At 41.5% G+C, this 17,609-nt stretch overlaps 1 protein-coding gene across 1 annotated transcript in view; it reads right to left on the reverse strand.

The window, feature by feature from the left end:
* antxr2a (ANTXR cell adhesion molecule 2a) overlaps positions 1 to 17,609 on the reverse strand; it is a 97,699-nt gene that overhangs the window by 59,802 nt on the left and 20,288 nt on the right. The window contains exon 2 of the mRNA XM_077560410.1: positions 16,532 to 16,711. Within this exon, the coding sequence (XP_077416536.1) occupies positions 16,532 to 16,620 (89 nt within the window). The 5' untranslated portion in view covers positions 16,621 to 16,711. The remainder of the gene's footprint in view (positions 1 to 16,531; positions 16,712 to 17,609) is intronic.

Here is a 17,609-nt window from a genome sequence, read left to right on the forward strand (position 1 = left end):
CAAGCGGCAAAGAGATGCGTGTGTTTGCGAACGCAGCCAATGTTGGTTTTTAATCAAGGTTTGTTAAAGGTTGCAAAGACAATCAGCAAACATTCACAAACAGTTTTAATGGTTGCAAACAGTTTTTGTTGTCGCCCAAAATTTTCAGCATTTCATTTTTTTCCATTAAGATAGAATTTTGTAAAAAAAAAAAAATCAGAATGAGTGTGTTTTTATTTCCGATTTTTCACTTACACTATTTCAATTTTTTTGTAATTGCTTTTTTTTCTTGAAGTTGTAATGTTAAGAGAATATAGAAGATGCTTACATCATTAACAATATTTTTTGAGAAATACTTGTTTTAAAAAAATAAAAATAAAGAAATTTATTTGGGAAGAAATAACAATAATTTCTTTTTTTGTTGAAAAAAATTGCAATTTTTTTAAAAAGTTGTAATTTCACGAAAATGTAACCATGAAAAGACTGATTAAAAAGGTATCACTTAACCATTTTTTTGAATGATATTTTATATATTTGAGAAGTGAAAAATCAAACGTCAACTTTTTAAGCCACGCCCCCTGGCTTTCCAAATCCTGACATTAGTGTTAGTGCCTGATAAGCTAGTTAGCGGAGTGCTAACATCTGCTGAATGCAAAGGAAGCATCAACCAGCACAGCAGACCCAACATTGAGCTCTGCTAATGAGTGGTGAACACACACGCACAGATATGATGGATGGATGGCGTTAATGTGTCGACTGCGCTCTTCTGTTTCAACTAAAGACGTCGTTAGCGACAAACAAGCGTTTTCCTCCAAGGAGCTTGGAAAATAACGGCCACGCGGCTAATTATGAAATATGGATGTCATTACGGTTTGTCCTCGCAGCTAATATTTGTTTTGCGACTCCTCGCCGCTTGTGAACGGAGAACTTTTCGTCACCCGGCCCAGGCAAAGTGCAGCCCTTGTCAAAGTAAAAGAGCAAAGCAGAGCAGCAGTGTTCTTGGATGCACAGATGAGCTTGACAGAGTGGAATCGCCGCTATCTGATAACCGACATGTAATAATATAGAATGTGCAAAATATGAACAAAAATGTAGAATGATGATGAAACATTCAATGATATTCCGCATATTTTTTTTTTGAAAACAACAACAGAATTTTAGGAACACTATAGAAATGCTGGACATTTAAAAATGACCAAAATACCAACATTTGACATAAAACAACCATTCTCTGTTAGATTTTTCACAAAAGACAAGTAAATATTACACAATGAAAATTACAAGCAAAACAACTAAATATTGAAAAAAAAAAGATTCTAAGACAAATCCAAAAACATCACATGAAAAATTCCCAAAAAAAATACATGCTAAAAAATACCAAAATATTGAAAAATATCATTTCAACAAATTATACAAACACATTAAATAAAAGAAAAAGAAACAAAAAAGTAAGAATAATATTTGATTTAAAAAAACACCAACAAAAGTATTGGAAAATAATTTATATTTTTTTAAAAATCCCAACACAAAAGAAATATTATCAAAAATTATTGATTGGCTGAAAAAAAACAGTTCTTGCACAAAAATGATGAAAAATATAATTATTAGGATAAAAGTATTATAAATATTATATATAAATATATGTAAATATATAATATATAGTAATAGTATATTATATAATATATAAATGTTCAGTAAAAAAGCGATTAACCACTTGGGGGGGGGGTAAACAATAATACAAAAATATTATATAGTACAAAACTATTAGATCGATATAATTGGATGAAAAATATAAAGGGAAAAAAACCTGTCAGGTTGACGGTCACACCCCGCAGTGGAGGGCGGCCAGCCAGGTGAGCAGTGGCACCTTTGCATGAGACAAGTGGAGTCCGCCTCCACAAAATGGAGGGTGACAAATGTGCCGCGAATCTTCCTCCTTGTGTTATTTTGACCCCGGAAGAACCCTGGCAAGTCTTTTCATTTGCGTGGAGAATGGACTAAAACGGCGTCCATTAAAGTGGCCGTCTGACGTCTACGCCCCCCCCCCCCAATCCCCCCACGTAACCCCCCTCCCGTAATTGCTCTTGATTCCCCCTTTGTGTTTCACGCTCGACTCCCCCCTGACGTGGCGGCGGGCGGGCGGATGAAGACGCGCTGGCTGACAGGTCGCCTCGTGATGAACAAATTAAGGACGGACTTTGCCTTAATCTGTCTGGAAGCTTCTTTTTGCGGCCCCGCGTCTTCGCCGGTGACAGCCACGCTCGTCATAAATTGGACTTGAGGGAAGTCGGCGCCGTTTAATACCCGACGAGGGAGGGGGTGTGGGGTGGGGGGGGGGTGCACAGGTGATGAAGTCGTCGCCAAATTACCGTCTTCCCTGTTGCCGTGGCGACGAGCGATTTAGGGAAACATTTGATCCCGCGCATTGACAAGTGTCTGAAATGTTGCCTCTCCGGATGCTTGCCTGAAAGCACTCGGAAATAAAAGCCTACGCATTGAAACGAAAGTCACGGAAAGTGACAAATAATACATTTTCCGAATACTGTTCACTTTTGATTGACACGTCAAAGCCGTTTGGGATATCTTGACCTCTCGGTGACGCTTAACTCATTCACTGCCATTGACGGCTATAAACGTCAAAAATTCATTTAAACTATTTCTATTAGTTTAACATTTTTTCCACTTTTGTTAACAAGAGTATGAAAACTTAGAAAAAAATTATTGTACATTTAGAACAGATATAAAATTTGTGATTAATCGTGAGTTAACTAGTGAAGTAATGCGATTAATTACAAAAAAAATAATTGCCTGACGCTCCTAATTCTTAATAATCTTTTCTTTCTTTTTAATCCTTTTTTTTAAGAAAAGATTATTAAAAATGAGGGCAATTAATTAATTATTAATTAATTATTTTTTTTTTTTATCATAATTGATTTCATGACATGAATTTTTGACGTCTATAGCTGTCAATGGCAGTGAATGAGATAATTATTTATAGTTACTAGGGGTGTCAATTTTTTTTAATCACAATTAATCACTACTTCAATTAGTTAACTCATGATTAATCGCAAATTTCATATCTGTTCTAAATGTACAATAAAATGTACAATATTTTTTCCTAAGTATTCATACTCTTATTAACATAAAAATGGAAAAAATGTTAAACTAACTTTTAGTTATTGTGATTTTTATTCTCCACACTTTAAAAAAAACAAACTTTTTTTTTGCCGCGTAACAACTCCCACATAATACTTCCAATTTCAACTTGCTTCGAAAATTCACGCCTCCCATATACCGCGTCGTCTGATTTCACATGACTTACAGTATTAGCACAATTTAACGTTAAATATCAACTTTTCCGCATTCATTTTCAATGGGACGGACATCGACATTTTTCCAAGTCCCACTTTCCACATCCACACATACAGCTGATCATCATTACCACCTGTCCGATACTGCTCAGTTGGTAAAGTGCATCGTCCAGTAACCAGGAGGTCGCGGGTTTGAATCCCACCTTCGACTGTACATTGCAAATGGCCATTATGCTAACACTATGTATACCAACTGACTGCCATATCAAGAAATACATAAAGATTTCACTGAAATGATTAAATGCATGCTAGCTTTTCCAAATGAATACGCCATTAGACATGGATTTGAACAAGTCACGTTAGCACAGTGCTCAGAGCAATTGCCCGCCACCGCTGGTTCAAACCCAGCTTGGACCACAATTTAGTACTTCAGTAATTTATCTTTCAATTGACCTCATAAGCATATGCATTCAAATCTTAGCATTCAGCTTTTCAGCATTTCCATTTCTGCTGAAATTGCACTTTGTCTAGTTGATACAGTGATTTCATAATAATTCATCAAATTGAGTTAAAATTAAAAAGATGTATTGTACTGTAAAAAAAAAAGAGTGTGATATTGATTTGTGTTGAGGTCATTTTTTCTGCCACTAGATGGCACAATTTCATTTGTAAGACATTGGTGACAGCTCAGTGCATTTTTCTTTTTGATATTAAGAGCACGTTTTAAAAAATTTAAAATACAACTTGACCCCAGTCTCCACAAATATATGCATTATTATGAAATAAATACTGCTAAATTTTGACGTGGAAGTGTCTGCTGCGTTGCGAATGGAATTCGCCCACTCCAGGCTTTTCCAAGTAAAGTGCCCTCATTAATCGTGCGTTAAAAAATGTAGTGGCTTTAAATGAACACACACATTTTGACACCCCTAATAGTTACATTGTGTATATTGAGTGTTATGTTCTAAATTTGCTAACAGGCAGCGACGCGGCTTTGGCCTCGAGGCAGAAACTTCGTTTATCCCTCAACGGGCCTGAAGTTGGCTCGCACAGACACACCAAGGCAAGACTTTGGTAAACGCAAATGTGTGTTTGACTGAATGAGTACGGAGGAGTTGGCGGGCGGAAAAAAAGCGGATGAGCTGTGGCTTCACGTGTCAAGAACGCGCCGCGCTGATGGCGGCTGATTGCTGAGGAGGCCCACCGCCACCGCCACCGCCACCGCCACCGCCGTCCCCTCCTGTCCCCCGGGGGGCCCAGAGGACTTCTTTTTTTTTTAAAGACAAGCAGGAAGTCTTTGAGGCGCTCGGATGGGCAGCAAAGAATCCTGGGAAGCTCGTCACCTCCAGTGCGAGAGCCTCGGGCCAGCTTCATCTCGCCGATGTTTTTGCCAGCCTGTCACCAAGTCGGCATCGGTGCATTGTTCTTCTCTCGGCTGACCTCGCATTCAACTACGTTGCACTTGACTAAACACATGCAAGAACCCACAGTGATATTTACGCGGAGCTAAAAGACACAGGAAAACAGCCATTTTGTTTGAAATTTGAGGCTTTTCAAGGGTTCATTAAACTCATTCAATCGCAGCCATTTTGCCTGAAGCAACCCCCTTCGTTCCCCGTTGTTGTACTGGATTTTGACAGATTTCGCAAGGCTCACGGGATATTGTTCTCCATTGCTATCAAAACACGGAACCTACCAAGAAAAAAAAACATTAGTCACAAAGTATATATGTATCTGTTACCATTTTGCAGCAATTAGCATTAGAATATAGCTAAGTTTCATCATTATTCACAACCCAGTCAAAATGAGCTTGTTTGCAACATGTCCCTGGTTGATCTCTTATACTCTGCTGCCACCTGCAGGCCGTTTTTTGTAATAACTACCATTGCTTTAAGCGTTTTCTTTAGGTCAGAGGCTGCACCAAAGCCTTTTGTCTGCTCTAGCATTAAAAATTTTATTTTATTTTTTTAACTTTTAAATACGTCTTTGGGACCATTTTGATTTGAAGCGGCAGTTTAAGGTTGATTTTGGTCATTTCCTAGGATGCTGTGATTTTTGTGTAAAATCCATGCAGACTAATTTTTATGAAGCAACATGGTACGGAGAATGAATGAATGAATGAATGTCTATCATGAGTAGAGCCACAAAAATGTCTCAAGAAGCCGTGGCCAAAAAGAAGCAGGAAGCCTGACATTTCTTTTGTTGGAAACAAATATTTTAGGGTGAACTTTTGCAGATGTCCAAATATTTATTTTTTAACCATAAAAAAATTCAACCATATACTTCCACTTACACAAAAATATGAAATCCCCTCATGATGACAAACATATAATTGTTACGGAACAAGGTGAGAATGAGCTGAGTCAATGAGCCACATGCTGCTTCAGCAAGCATCAAGTCGAACAAGAGACCAAAGTGCCGGAGGAAGTTGCAGCCAAGGACTTTAGGAAGTAGCAAATGCTTCCACCGCACACCACGCAAGCGCACACACTGCACACGTTGCCCCCCAACCCCCCCCTGGTCGTGGCAGAGTGGCGTTTGTCGTTGAGCTAACGCGACTTGAGTGTGCGGTGCGGCGGCTCAACGTCCAGCAAAATATTGCTGAGATTGGCCCGGGCGTGCTGGTACCGTTAAGTGCGGCCATTAATCCCTCACACGGGCCCACCCATCAGCACTGTCGCAGACCCTTAATGTGACATTAGCGAGCCTTTGGAGACGGGGGGGGGGGGGGCACGGAGAGGCGAGGGAGGGTGCAACCATCCATCCATCCATCCCAAGCTCTTATGTTGGCTTTTGGGAAAACGGACGCCGCGGCCGCCTCGGCCTGGCGTCCGCCTCGGCCTGGCGTCCGCCTCGGCCTGGCGTCGGCCTCGGTGGTGCGCAAATCGCATTAAAAGTTGACCGAGATGGGAGAAAAGTGAGCCAAGTCGGACGGGAGGGTGCTCGTTAGCTGATGGAGGACACTCGGGCGGGGAAAGTGAGCGTCTGACGGGCTCCCACTTTAGCATTCCGCACTCCTTTAGCGTTCTCTAATGATGTCATGATGTAGAGCAGGAACTTTTTCAAAACGATTGCATGTAAGGCAGCACGGTGGCTGACTGGTTAGCACGTCCGCCTCCCAGTGCAGAGGACGTGAGATCGAGTCCGGGCTTCGGCCTTCCTGGGTGGAGTTTGCATGTTCTCCCCGTGCTTGCGTGGGTTTTCACCGGGTACTCCGGTTTCCTTCCACATTCCAAAAACATGCATGGCAGGTTAATTGAACTCTCCAAATTGTCCCTAGGTGTGAATGTGAGTGTGGTTGTTCGTCTCTGTGTGCCCTGCGATTGGCTGGCAACCAGTTCAGGGTGTACCCCGCCTACTGCCCCAAGCCAGCTGGGATAGGCTCCAGCACCCCCGCGACCCTTGTGAGGAAAAGCGGCCAAGAAAATGGATGGATGGATTGCATGTAAATTGTATTGATTTGTCACTTGGTTACCAAGTTTGAAAACATTCTTGACAAACTTGTCAAAATGGCCCTGAAATGGCTGCTTTGAAACAAAATGGCTGAATGCCTGTCTTTTGGAGACTTTTTTAATGATCGACTCATGATAGACATTTCTACCAAATTTCATTTTGCTAAGAGAATCCTGCTTTGGGGGCTGCATTTTTTTAAATTCTTTGGAAGGACCACCAGAAAAAGTCAAAATGACCCTGAACTGGCCCCTTCAAACCAAAATGGGAGACTTATAGTATCTTTTCAAACATGGCTTCTTGAGACTTTTTTGTGGGTCTCCTCATGATAGACATTTCCACCAAATTTTATACCGCTAAGCGAACCTGGCTTGGGGGGCTGAATTTGTGAAAATTCTCTTGAAGGACCACCAAAAATTGCCAAAATAACCCTGAAATGGACTCTTCAAAACAAATTCGGAAACTTTTCAAAGATGGCTTCTTGAGACTTTTTTGTGGGTTTCCTCATGATAGACAATTCCACCAAATTTTATACCGCTAAGCGAAACTGGCTTGGGGGGCTGAATTTGTGAAAATTCTCTTGAAGGACCACCAAAAATTGCCAAAATAACCCTGAAATGGACTCTTCAAAACAAATTCGGAAACTTTTCAAAGATGGCTTCTTGAGACTTTTTTGTGGGTTTCCTCATGATAGACAATTCTACCGAATTTCATGCTGCTAAGTGAAACTGGCTTTGGGGGCTGGATTTTTGAAAATTATTTTCAAGGAACACCGAAAATGTCCAAAATGACCCTGAACTGGCCCCTTCAAACCAAAATGGGAGACTTATAGTATCTTTTCAAACATGGCTTCTTGAGACTTTTTTGTGGGTCTCCTCATGATAGACATTTCCACCAAATTTTATACCGCTAAGCGAAACTGGCTTGGGGGGCTGAATTTGTGAAAATTCTCTTGAAGGACCACCAAAAATTGCCAAAATAACCCTGAAATGGACTCTTCAAAACAAATTCGGAAACTTTTCAAAGATGGCTTCTTGAGACTTTTTTGTGGGTTTCCTCATGATAGACAATTCTACCGAATTTCATGCTGCTAAGTGAAACTGGCTTTGGGGGCTGGATTTTTGAAAATTATTTTCAAGGAACACCGAAAATGTCCAAAATGACCCTGAACTGGCCCCTTCAAACCAAAATGGGAGACTTATAGTATCTTTTCAAACATGGCTTCTTGAGACTTTTTTGTGGGTCTCCTCATGATAGACATTTCCACCAAATTTTATACCGCTAAGCGAAACTGGCTTGGGGGGCTGAATTTGTGAAAATTCTCTTGAAGGACCACCAAAAATTGCCAAAATAACCCTGAAATGGACTCTTCAAAACAAATTCGGAAACTTTTCAAAGATGGCTTCTTGAGACTTTTTTGTGGGTTTCCTCATGATAGACAATTCTACCGAATTTCATGCTGCTAAGTGAAACTGGCTTTGGGGGCTGGATTTTTTAAAATTATTTTCAAGGAACACTGAAAATGTCCAAAATGACCCTGAACTGGCCCCTTCAAACCAAAATGGGAGACTTGTAGTATCTTTTCAAACATGGCTTCTTGAGACTTTTTTGTGGGTCTCCTCATGATAGACATTTCCACCTAATTTTATACCGCTAAGCGAAACTGGTTTTGGGGGCTGAATTTTCAAAATTTTCAAAAACCACCGGAAATAGCCAGAATGGCCCTGAAATGGCTCTTTTGAAAAAAAAATGGTCGAATGCCTGTCTTTTTGGGTAAGGCTTCCTGAGACTTTTTCGATGATCTATTCATGATTTCTACCAAATTTCATTTTGCTAAGAGAATCTTGCTTTGGGGGCTGCATTTTTGAAAATTCAGGACCACCGGAAATGTCCAAAATGACCCTGAACTGGCCCCTTCAAACCAAAATGGCAGACTTGGAGTTTCTTTTCAAACACGGCTTCTTAAGAGTTTTTTGTGGGTCTCCTCATGCCTACCAAATTTCATGCTGGGCTGATTTTTTTTTTCTTTCCCAACTGTTGAATGGTGATTATTCAAACCCGGCAAGAATCTGATCTCCCGCCTCACTCATTCACTCCCAGGCTTCCCTTCCTGACACTTTCCTTGGAGGAGGCCGAGAATATGCGGGCAATTAAAATCGGGAGCAGGTCCGGGGTTTGGCGCCCTTCCCGCTAACACATCCTCGGCCACTCTCCGCCTCATTTAGCGGGACAAAGGAGACGGCAGGGTGGCATGACGGGAGGCGGGACGGCGGCACGTGAGGTAAATCTGCTGTGAAATCTGTCCCGGAATGAGGTCGCGGTGGTCCCGAGCACGGGGAGGCCCGACCCCCAGAGGGTCCCGAGTGCCGCGGGGCTATTGCGGGGTTCGTTAAGACTCCGGGGAGGGGGGAGGTCACTCACGATCACCCCCGCTAGAAAAGGAAAGGGGGCGGGAATTGTGGGCGATTATCATCAGACGACGCTATCCATGTCGGCCAGGGTCAGAAGTTAAAGGATCCCTGGTGACTGCCGGCGTGTCCCGTCCCGAGACGGTGAGTGCGCAGACCGCCCCCCCCCCCCCCTTCCTCCCCCCGCGCCACCTGACCTTGCCGGCCCCCATTAAAGCCACACCAACAGCCCCAAATCCCTCCGGATTGACTCGCTTTCCAATCCCGTCAGCCGTATGACGGGAAAATATGACGGGAAAGTGTCCGATTGCAGTTCTGGCTCTCAACTGACACCAAAACAATTCAAGATGTCCCACAAAAAAAACAAAAAAATGTAATAGGAGCCTTTTTGATTGCACTGCCTAATATGTCAAGTGGCCACAAGTTGATTTGTTTCTTATACTCTTTTATCATCTTGATTTACTTCATATTTATCATGACTCAGGTAAAAACCTTTTCCCGGAGATCTACTTTTATTTCTTGACATATTTGAACCAAAAATGGTTTTACGAACATGAAAATAGCAGAAAAAATCGACCATTTTTTAAATTCCTTTTCTTGATTCACGTATAAGTGAAAAATGTAAAATTACTAAATTTTTCCTCAATGTGATTTCTATCGATTAACATCATTTAATCACGTTTGTCCATCATCTGCTTAGAAATACAAATCTCATAATTTGAGGGTTTTTGTTTGACACTTACGTAACTTTTTCTCACACCACAGGATGATCAATCTTAAAATCCTCCTCGCAACAAGATAATCCCTAAAAACACCTCACAGATTATTGAGCTCAGCACATCCCACATTGCAAGATGATCCGTTTTGACACACCCCACACCACAGGATAATCAATTTTGTCTGCACCACAGGAAGCTCAATCAAAACACTCCACACCACAAGATAATCAAGTTTAACACGGGATAATCGATCAATACACATTGGAGGGTAATTGATTTCAACTCTCGATAATCAACTAAACAAAACTCAAACTAATAGATAATAAAACTAACACACCCCACACCACAGGACAATTCTTTTTTTTTAACACACCACAGGTTAATCAATCTTAAAACTCCGCACCCCACCCCATGCAATAATTGATCCTGGCACACGCCACACCACAAAATAATCAAGCTAAACACACACTACAGGTTCATCTCTCAACGTACACCGCATGATAATCGCTCAGGATCGTTTTCGGGCAATGAAGAAAATTGTTGTTGATAAAAAAAAAAAGAAGATTTGATGATTTTTGGTAGAAAGTCAAAAGAAAGGATGAAAAATACGACAGCTGGGAAGAATGTGAAACGGTTGAAGAGAAACACGTGTGGAGCACAACGGACGGGAAAAAAAACAATCGTGTCAGCACGTCAACAATTAGCTCGTGAAATGCGCTCACAATCACCGCAGCGTGACTCACGTTGAACACGCTAACGCAGCTGTGTGTGTGTGCGTGTGTGTGTGTGCGCGTGTGTGCGCGTGTGTGTGCGCGTGTGTGTGTGTGTGTGTGTGTGTGTGTTGACATCTCAAGAATGATGCAGTCCCTCAGTGGACTACACGGTTATGTCAAAACAACTCCTGCACACCCGATTGCAAAATATGAACACAAATGTGAGCGTGTGTCACTTTTGCCCTCCCTTGTGACTTTTTTTTTTTTTTTTTTTTTTTACTTTTCTTTTATGTTTCTTGCTTCTTTTTTGAAAATTCACTGTCACACATTTTTTCCTGGTCTCTTTCTGATCAAACTTGCTGAAGTGCTTGTGGTAGGACGAGACCTGCACAGCTCAGGGAGCTTGGGAGGGGACACACACACACACACACACACACACACATTTTACATTTATTTATTTATTTACAGTCCAAAATTGAACTGTTTGGACTCACAAGCACACGTTCACACGGATCACGCACATACAAACAGCTGTATGGAGATGTGCACAAACACGAAAACACACACACACACCATGCACCCCCCCCCCCACCCTCTACCCACACCCCCACTTAACAGCTGTGGTCCACTGTTTGTTGTAAAGGAAGCCCCTACCACAAACAGCCAGCAGCTAGTGTGTGTGTGTGTGTGTGTGTGTGTGTGTCTGCTGGCTTTGATTTGTTGTTTTGGTGATCGGCGGGTTCGAACGAGGTGGTAAGCTACCAGGGGCGGAGTGCGGCTAGGGGGCAGCCGATGTTGTTGTCGTATGCTAAGGGGGGTTTGGGGGGTGGGGGGGCTTCTTGCCGCCAGCCCCTCCCGTAGGCCCGTCCGGCCCGTCACGTGCCACGCGGCGTCCCGGCACCACATCAAAAACAAGCCCTGGCGCGCCGGGCGGGTCCTGCCGGACACGTTGGGAGCGGCTTTGTCATGAAAATGAGCCGAGCAACGTGACACGCTACACAAAACGGGGACAACGAGAAGCTGGCAGGTTTTGATCACCCGCAGCCATGATTAATACGTGGCTTTTCCATTTTTTCCATTTTTTTTTCCACTTGCACCTTTGGTTGGCTGTGCATTTGGTACCTGCGCCTTCAGTGGGGAATTATGCAAATGAATGCATCTCATACTACCAACAATGTTATGTCGCAATTATGAAGAAATATCAATAATAGAAGTGTCAGGTGATTATCATTTTTTTTAATGATACTTCAATAGTTAACTCACGATTAATCATCAATTTTGTATCTGTTCTAAATGTACAATAAAATGAGTGCTATCAAAGTTAAAGTAATCAATTATTCACAAATTTTTGATAAAAAAGCCTTTTTAACTCATTCACTGCCATTGACGGCTATAGACGTCAAAAATTCCTTTGAACTATTTCTATTAGTTTAACTTTATTTTCCACTTTTGCTAACAAGAATATGAAAACCTAGATTTTTTTTTTACTGTACATTTAGAACAGAGATAAAATTTAGTGAAGTCATGCAATTAATTACGATTACAATTTTTAATCACCTGACGCCCCTAATTTTTAATCATCTTTTCTCTTTTTTTTAAAAAATCACGTCAGGTGATTGAATGTTTTAATTGTAATTAATTGCATGACTTCAATAGTTAACTCACGATTAATCACAAATTTTATATCTGTTCTAAATGTACAATATTTTTTCCTAGGTTTTCATACTCTTGTTAACAAAAGTCCAAAAAAAATGTTTAACTAATAGAAATAGTTCAAAGGAATTTTTGACGTCCATAGCCGTCAATGGCAGTGAATGAGTTAATTAAGCGATTAATCGTGATTAATCAAAATTCTAAGATTGGGCAACATCCTGTAAAAAAAAAGGTCAAATTTTCAAAATAAAAGCATGCGATATAATAACAATTTCAGCTTCAGACTTTCCTGGGTCATGTTGTGACTTATTTAACAGTCGCACACAACAAAGTTGCACCAAATGGTTTTGAGTGCGACCGCTCTAAAAGCCATCAAATTGCCAAATAAAGCGTATTGAAAGTGTCATTATTTTTGCATGCTTTTATTTTGAAAGCTGAACTTTTGATGAAGGACTTACGGTTACACTGCTGTTGCCCCTTCAAGATGTACTCAAGTATTTGTACTTGGTTCCTTCCCACCACTGGTGTCTCGCCCCCTTACAAGGCATTGACGAAGAAAGTTTGAAACGCAGTCGGAGCGAATCGGCCCACTTGTGCCAGACGAGTGGACGGCAGCGGTGGGCCGGTCGGGCCGGCCCGACATAGGCAGACGTGCGCGTTTTGGGTGTGTGTGCGCACGCGTGTGTTTTTGTGTGTTTTATGGAGGACGGCCCGAGGCCAGAGAGGGTTGAAGGCATTAAATGTTGCCACGGCGCCTCAGCGCACCCCTCAGCCTTGAGCTGCTCTGGCAGCTGGACTGGGAAAAATGGGATGCACGGGAGTGGATGGAGGTTCGGGTCTTGAGAAAGAAAGGGAAGTCGAAAAGAGGACAATGGGGTTGGTTTGTTACCTTGAAAAAGGTCCTTATATGCGTTGTTCACTCTTGACTTTATAGGATACAATCATTTTGCATCATGTACCACAAACTATGCTGAAAAAACGTTACATATTCATATTTTTCAAATGTAGACTTTTCTTGTTTCGGGCAGTCACAATTTTATATACTTCATCTGTCTTTCCAACTATTTGCACAAAACAAAACAAAAATGGGGTTGTTTTGTAAAACAACACAAAAAAATGGGTGATTTTGTCTCAAATAGACCCATTTTTTTTTATTAGGGGTTAAAATTTGTGTGTTAATTTTGAGTTAATAAATTCCTTTAACACAACTCATTTTTTTAAAGCACGATTAATGAGCAGGTTTTCCAAGTAGGGGAATTTGAGTTGCAACACAGCAGACACATCCATGTCAAAATTTAGCAGTCATAAATGTAATAATAATGCATATATTTATGGAGACTGGGGTCAAGTTGTATTTTACCATTTGAAAAATGTGCAGAATTTCACAAGTTATTTCATGTTAAAGATTAGATCGCTATTCATATAAAAAGAAAAATGTATTGAGCTGTCACCAATGTCTTACAAATGCAATTATGCCATCTAGTGGCAGAAAAATAACCTCAATGCAAATCAATGTCACACCTTTTTTTTTTTTAACAATACAGTACATCTTTTTAAATCTATTTTATTAATTATTAGGAAATGACGGTATCACTGACAAAAAGATGCAGCCATATTTCTATTAGTTTAACATTTCTTTGCCACTTTTATGTTAACAAGAGTATGAATATTTAGGAAAAAAATTACATTTTATTGTACATTTAGAACAGATATCAAATTTGCAATTAATCCTGAGTTAACTATTGCATGCGATTAATTAAGATTAAAATTTTAAATTGCCAGACACCCCTAGTTTTTTCATTTGATAGGTTTCAGGGCTCCCCTAATATATATATATATAGTGTTGGGTCTGTGTTGTGAGAGTGTGTGTTGTATATGTGTGTCAGAGAGTGTGAAAATATGTACATTATTTTAATTGTATTTACTTATTTTCTTATTTTTGCATGCTGTGTGTGTTTGTGTGCTGCATTTGTGTAGCGCGTGTGTGTGTGTGGTATTTGTGTGTTCTTACTGTACGTAGGTTGTTGACCATCTTTCATTCCCACCCCCTTCCTATCATCGTCGTCTTCTTCTTCTGTGGTGATATGAACCCTCGCCAGCGTTCCACACTCCTCAAGCGCCCCCCCCCCCCACCCCACCCCACCGTGCTGGGGCCTGGTTGTGTTTTTGGCAGTCGCCGCTGACCATCACGGACATCTTTGCCAATTTGAGTGAAAAGTGGCACATATGGCAGCTGAAGTGCCATATGTGCCCTACACAATATTTCTTGGCCATCGTCCCCCTTTTGGATAAATTGGCGCTTTAAATGGGGTGGGGGGGGCTCACTATTAATTCATCTTTTTTTTTTGTTATCCGTTTTTTTTTTTTCTCCATCTGAGGTATTTGAGGTATTATTTGCCTGACACGACTGCCAGTCACTCTTGGTGGATTCATCCTGTTTGTACGCACAACAAACGCAAGCGTTTGCTGTTAAATCGGCGATATGAACTCCTTAATTCATAATTGTACACATTTGGTTCAATTAGTACTCGACTAATTGATTGTGTAAGGCGGCTACCTCGCGGGTGTTGTTCGTGTGTGTCTGCTGTATGAACACGATGTGTGTTTTAAGGATTTTGTTTTTTATGTGTGTAGTGTAAATAATAACAATAATAATAATAATAATCTGTACGACGTTGTTTATGTGGTTTTTTGTGTGTAGTAAATGTATGTGTGAGTTGTGTGTATGTGTTTGATGTGTGCGGGCGTGTGTCTGTTGTATGTGCATTTTTGAGTGTGTTTGTTGCAACAACAAAAAAACATCCTCATGATTCTGAAGAATTTTCTAAGGACTGTGGAGGTGCAAGTTGAACTTTTTGTCACGTGTGTGTCTCGATACATCATCATTTGAGAAAAAGAACATCATAAAATATGCTGGTGTGTGTGTGTGTGTATGTGTTTTGGTCTGGGGCTGCTTTGATACTCCACAACCTGGACGACTTGCAGTTAATGATGTTGTGCATTCTTGTTTTTATTTTTTAACCAGAAAAGCCTGAAGAACAATCATCAGCTTGTGACCTCAAGCTGACCCCGCAGCAGGACAAAAAAAAAAAAAACACACGGGCAAGTCAACTTGTGAATGAAAGTTTTGGTCTGGACTGATCCAAAGGAAATGTCGTGACACGACCTTCAAAAAGGATGCTCTCAATTTCATGCTCTGAAATTGTAAAAAGTGCTGTTGAAGGAAAGCAAATTGTGCATAATTCAAATCAGCATTTAAAAAACGCCATTTATTGTTGGCTTGGGTTAATTTTGTCTCTCATTTGATGATCTTAAACATTAAAGTAGGGAAACGATGCAAAAAAAATGAGGGTAAATGCATTTTGACTGCACTGCATGTGTGTGTTTAATGTGTGTGTCTGTGTTGTACTCTGTCTGTTGTGTGGGGTGTGTTGTACGTGAGTGTACACGTTGTGTATGCGTGTTTCAGATATAAAAGAAATCATTTGTTATCGTACGCTGTGTTGTGTTTATGTTACTCTTGTGTCTTTGCGTTTTTGAACGTTCCTTTGCTTGTTGTTAACGCGTGCTACATGTTGGTTTGTGTATGCGTTTTATCTTTGTGTGCGAGATTGTGCATGTATTCGTGTTGTTGTGTGTGCATCTTTTTGTGTGTGTGTGTTATATTTCACATTATTGCATTGCATATTGAATGCTAGTAATAATGTTCCTTCCAGGCCCTTTATCCTATTTCATGACATTGACACGGTTAGGCCGATTACATTTTATCTCTGGAGAAAAAGAAGAAAAAAAAACTCCAAAGGCCTGGGTGAATATAATCACATTCATAATTACTTTATGTTGAAAAAGACAAATTTACTATTTCATAATAAATGTATCATAAAAATTGAAACAGAATGTCGGTACATGAACTAGCATTTTTATTTATTTTGTTGTTTTTTTATGCAGCAGTTAATTAAAACCACACGAGTCGCTTTCGGGAGCATTCGTGTTTGTTTGGCCATTTTGATTTATTTAGAATAATCCAAAAAGATGAAGGTCTTATTTGTTTATACAGCGCCGCCATTGATCTGATGGATTTATGATGGAGCACAAGGGCAAACACCTAAAAGGACGAGACATCTTCAAATTGTATCATTAGTCGCCTCAAGTGGATCTTGAGTGGAAATTATTGAGCGAAAAAAGTGTGTGATTACACTTTAATACCATCATCAATTTGTCATCATATCCCTGCCTTTAAAAGTGCTTATGAATCATGCACTTGACATCAAGGTAAAAAAAAAAAAAGCCTCACTCGCCTGCATGCCACAGCCGGGAGCTTTATACGCTGGCGCCCCCTGAGTGCGCCTCGGGGTATTGCCGGAGAGCGGACCGCCGCTTCCATCATTTCGGCGGGATGCTGAACCGAGCAAGGCCGCAACAGGAGCCTCCTCAGTCGGCCGCAGCTCGCGGGCGTGCCCGGTGCGCGGAGGTGGAACCTGGGGAAGGGGGAGAAGGTTGTTCGGCAATTAGAACATCGATGTGTGTAATAAAAGGTGCATTTGGTTCAACATTGACCTGAAACATGAACACAAATCTAGAGAGAGCAGGGAACTGTCGAGATGCAGAAGTGAGCAAGGCCGTCTGAGGAGCGTCCGAGTCGGCTCCTGCTCGCGGAATGAGCCGCTGTTCTATGAGGTGCAAGGGGAGGTTGGGGCATATTGATCGATCCTAGTCAAACATCCATTGAGGTCACGATTAAGGAAGGCGGTGGACCAACATAACTTGGCCCTGCGTGTCGCCACCTCCTGCAGAGGCTCCTGGGCCGGCTGGGAAACTGGAGGTGAAGATTGTTGTGACTTGAGGCAAATTGAGCGTGATCGAAGGCCAATCGGGTCTGTTAGTGATCACGTGAAAACAAATTAACAGGACGGGGGGCAGTTAGCCGCCGCCATCGCTTCCCGTCCCGCGGGAAGCTGAGCCGAGTCGGGCCGCTTAAGGAGTCCCCTGAGCCGGTTGCTGCTCACGGGCTCACGGTTCGGGGTTTCGGATATGGAACCTGGAGGCGGAGAAGCTTGATCGAACAAGACTCCGTGAACTTGGCAAGCAGTTTGACCGAATGAAACGTGTAATGCGCGCACTCGAGAGATAGAAACGAGTTCGTGGACCTCCGCCATCAAGTCCCGCGGGAACGATGCCGGCTGACGAGCCACCTGAGCCGGCTTCCGTTCCATGGTGGCTGGTGCGAAGGACAAGGTTGTTGTACAGTCATTTGATAAAAGGTCTATTTGGGTCTGTATTCATGAATAAATAAGAGCAATAAGACATTTCCCGGGTGAAATTAGACTTAAAAATGGATTTTCCCCAAAGTGGGTTTTAGGAAGCATCAAGGCTTTT

The sequence above is a fragment of the Vanacampus margaritifer genome, chromosome 3, assembly GCF_051991255.1.
Source record: "Vanacampus margaritifer isolate UIUO_Vmar chromosome 3, RoL_Vmar_1.0, whole genome shotgun sequence".
Lineage (NCBI taxonomy): Eukaryota > Metazoa > Chordata > Actinopteri > Syngnathiformes > Syngnathidae > Vanacampus > Vanacampus margaritifer.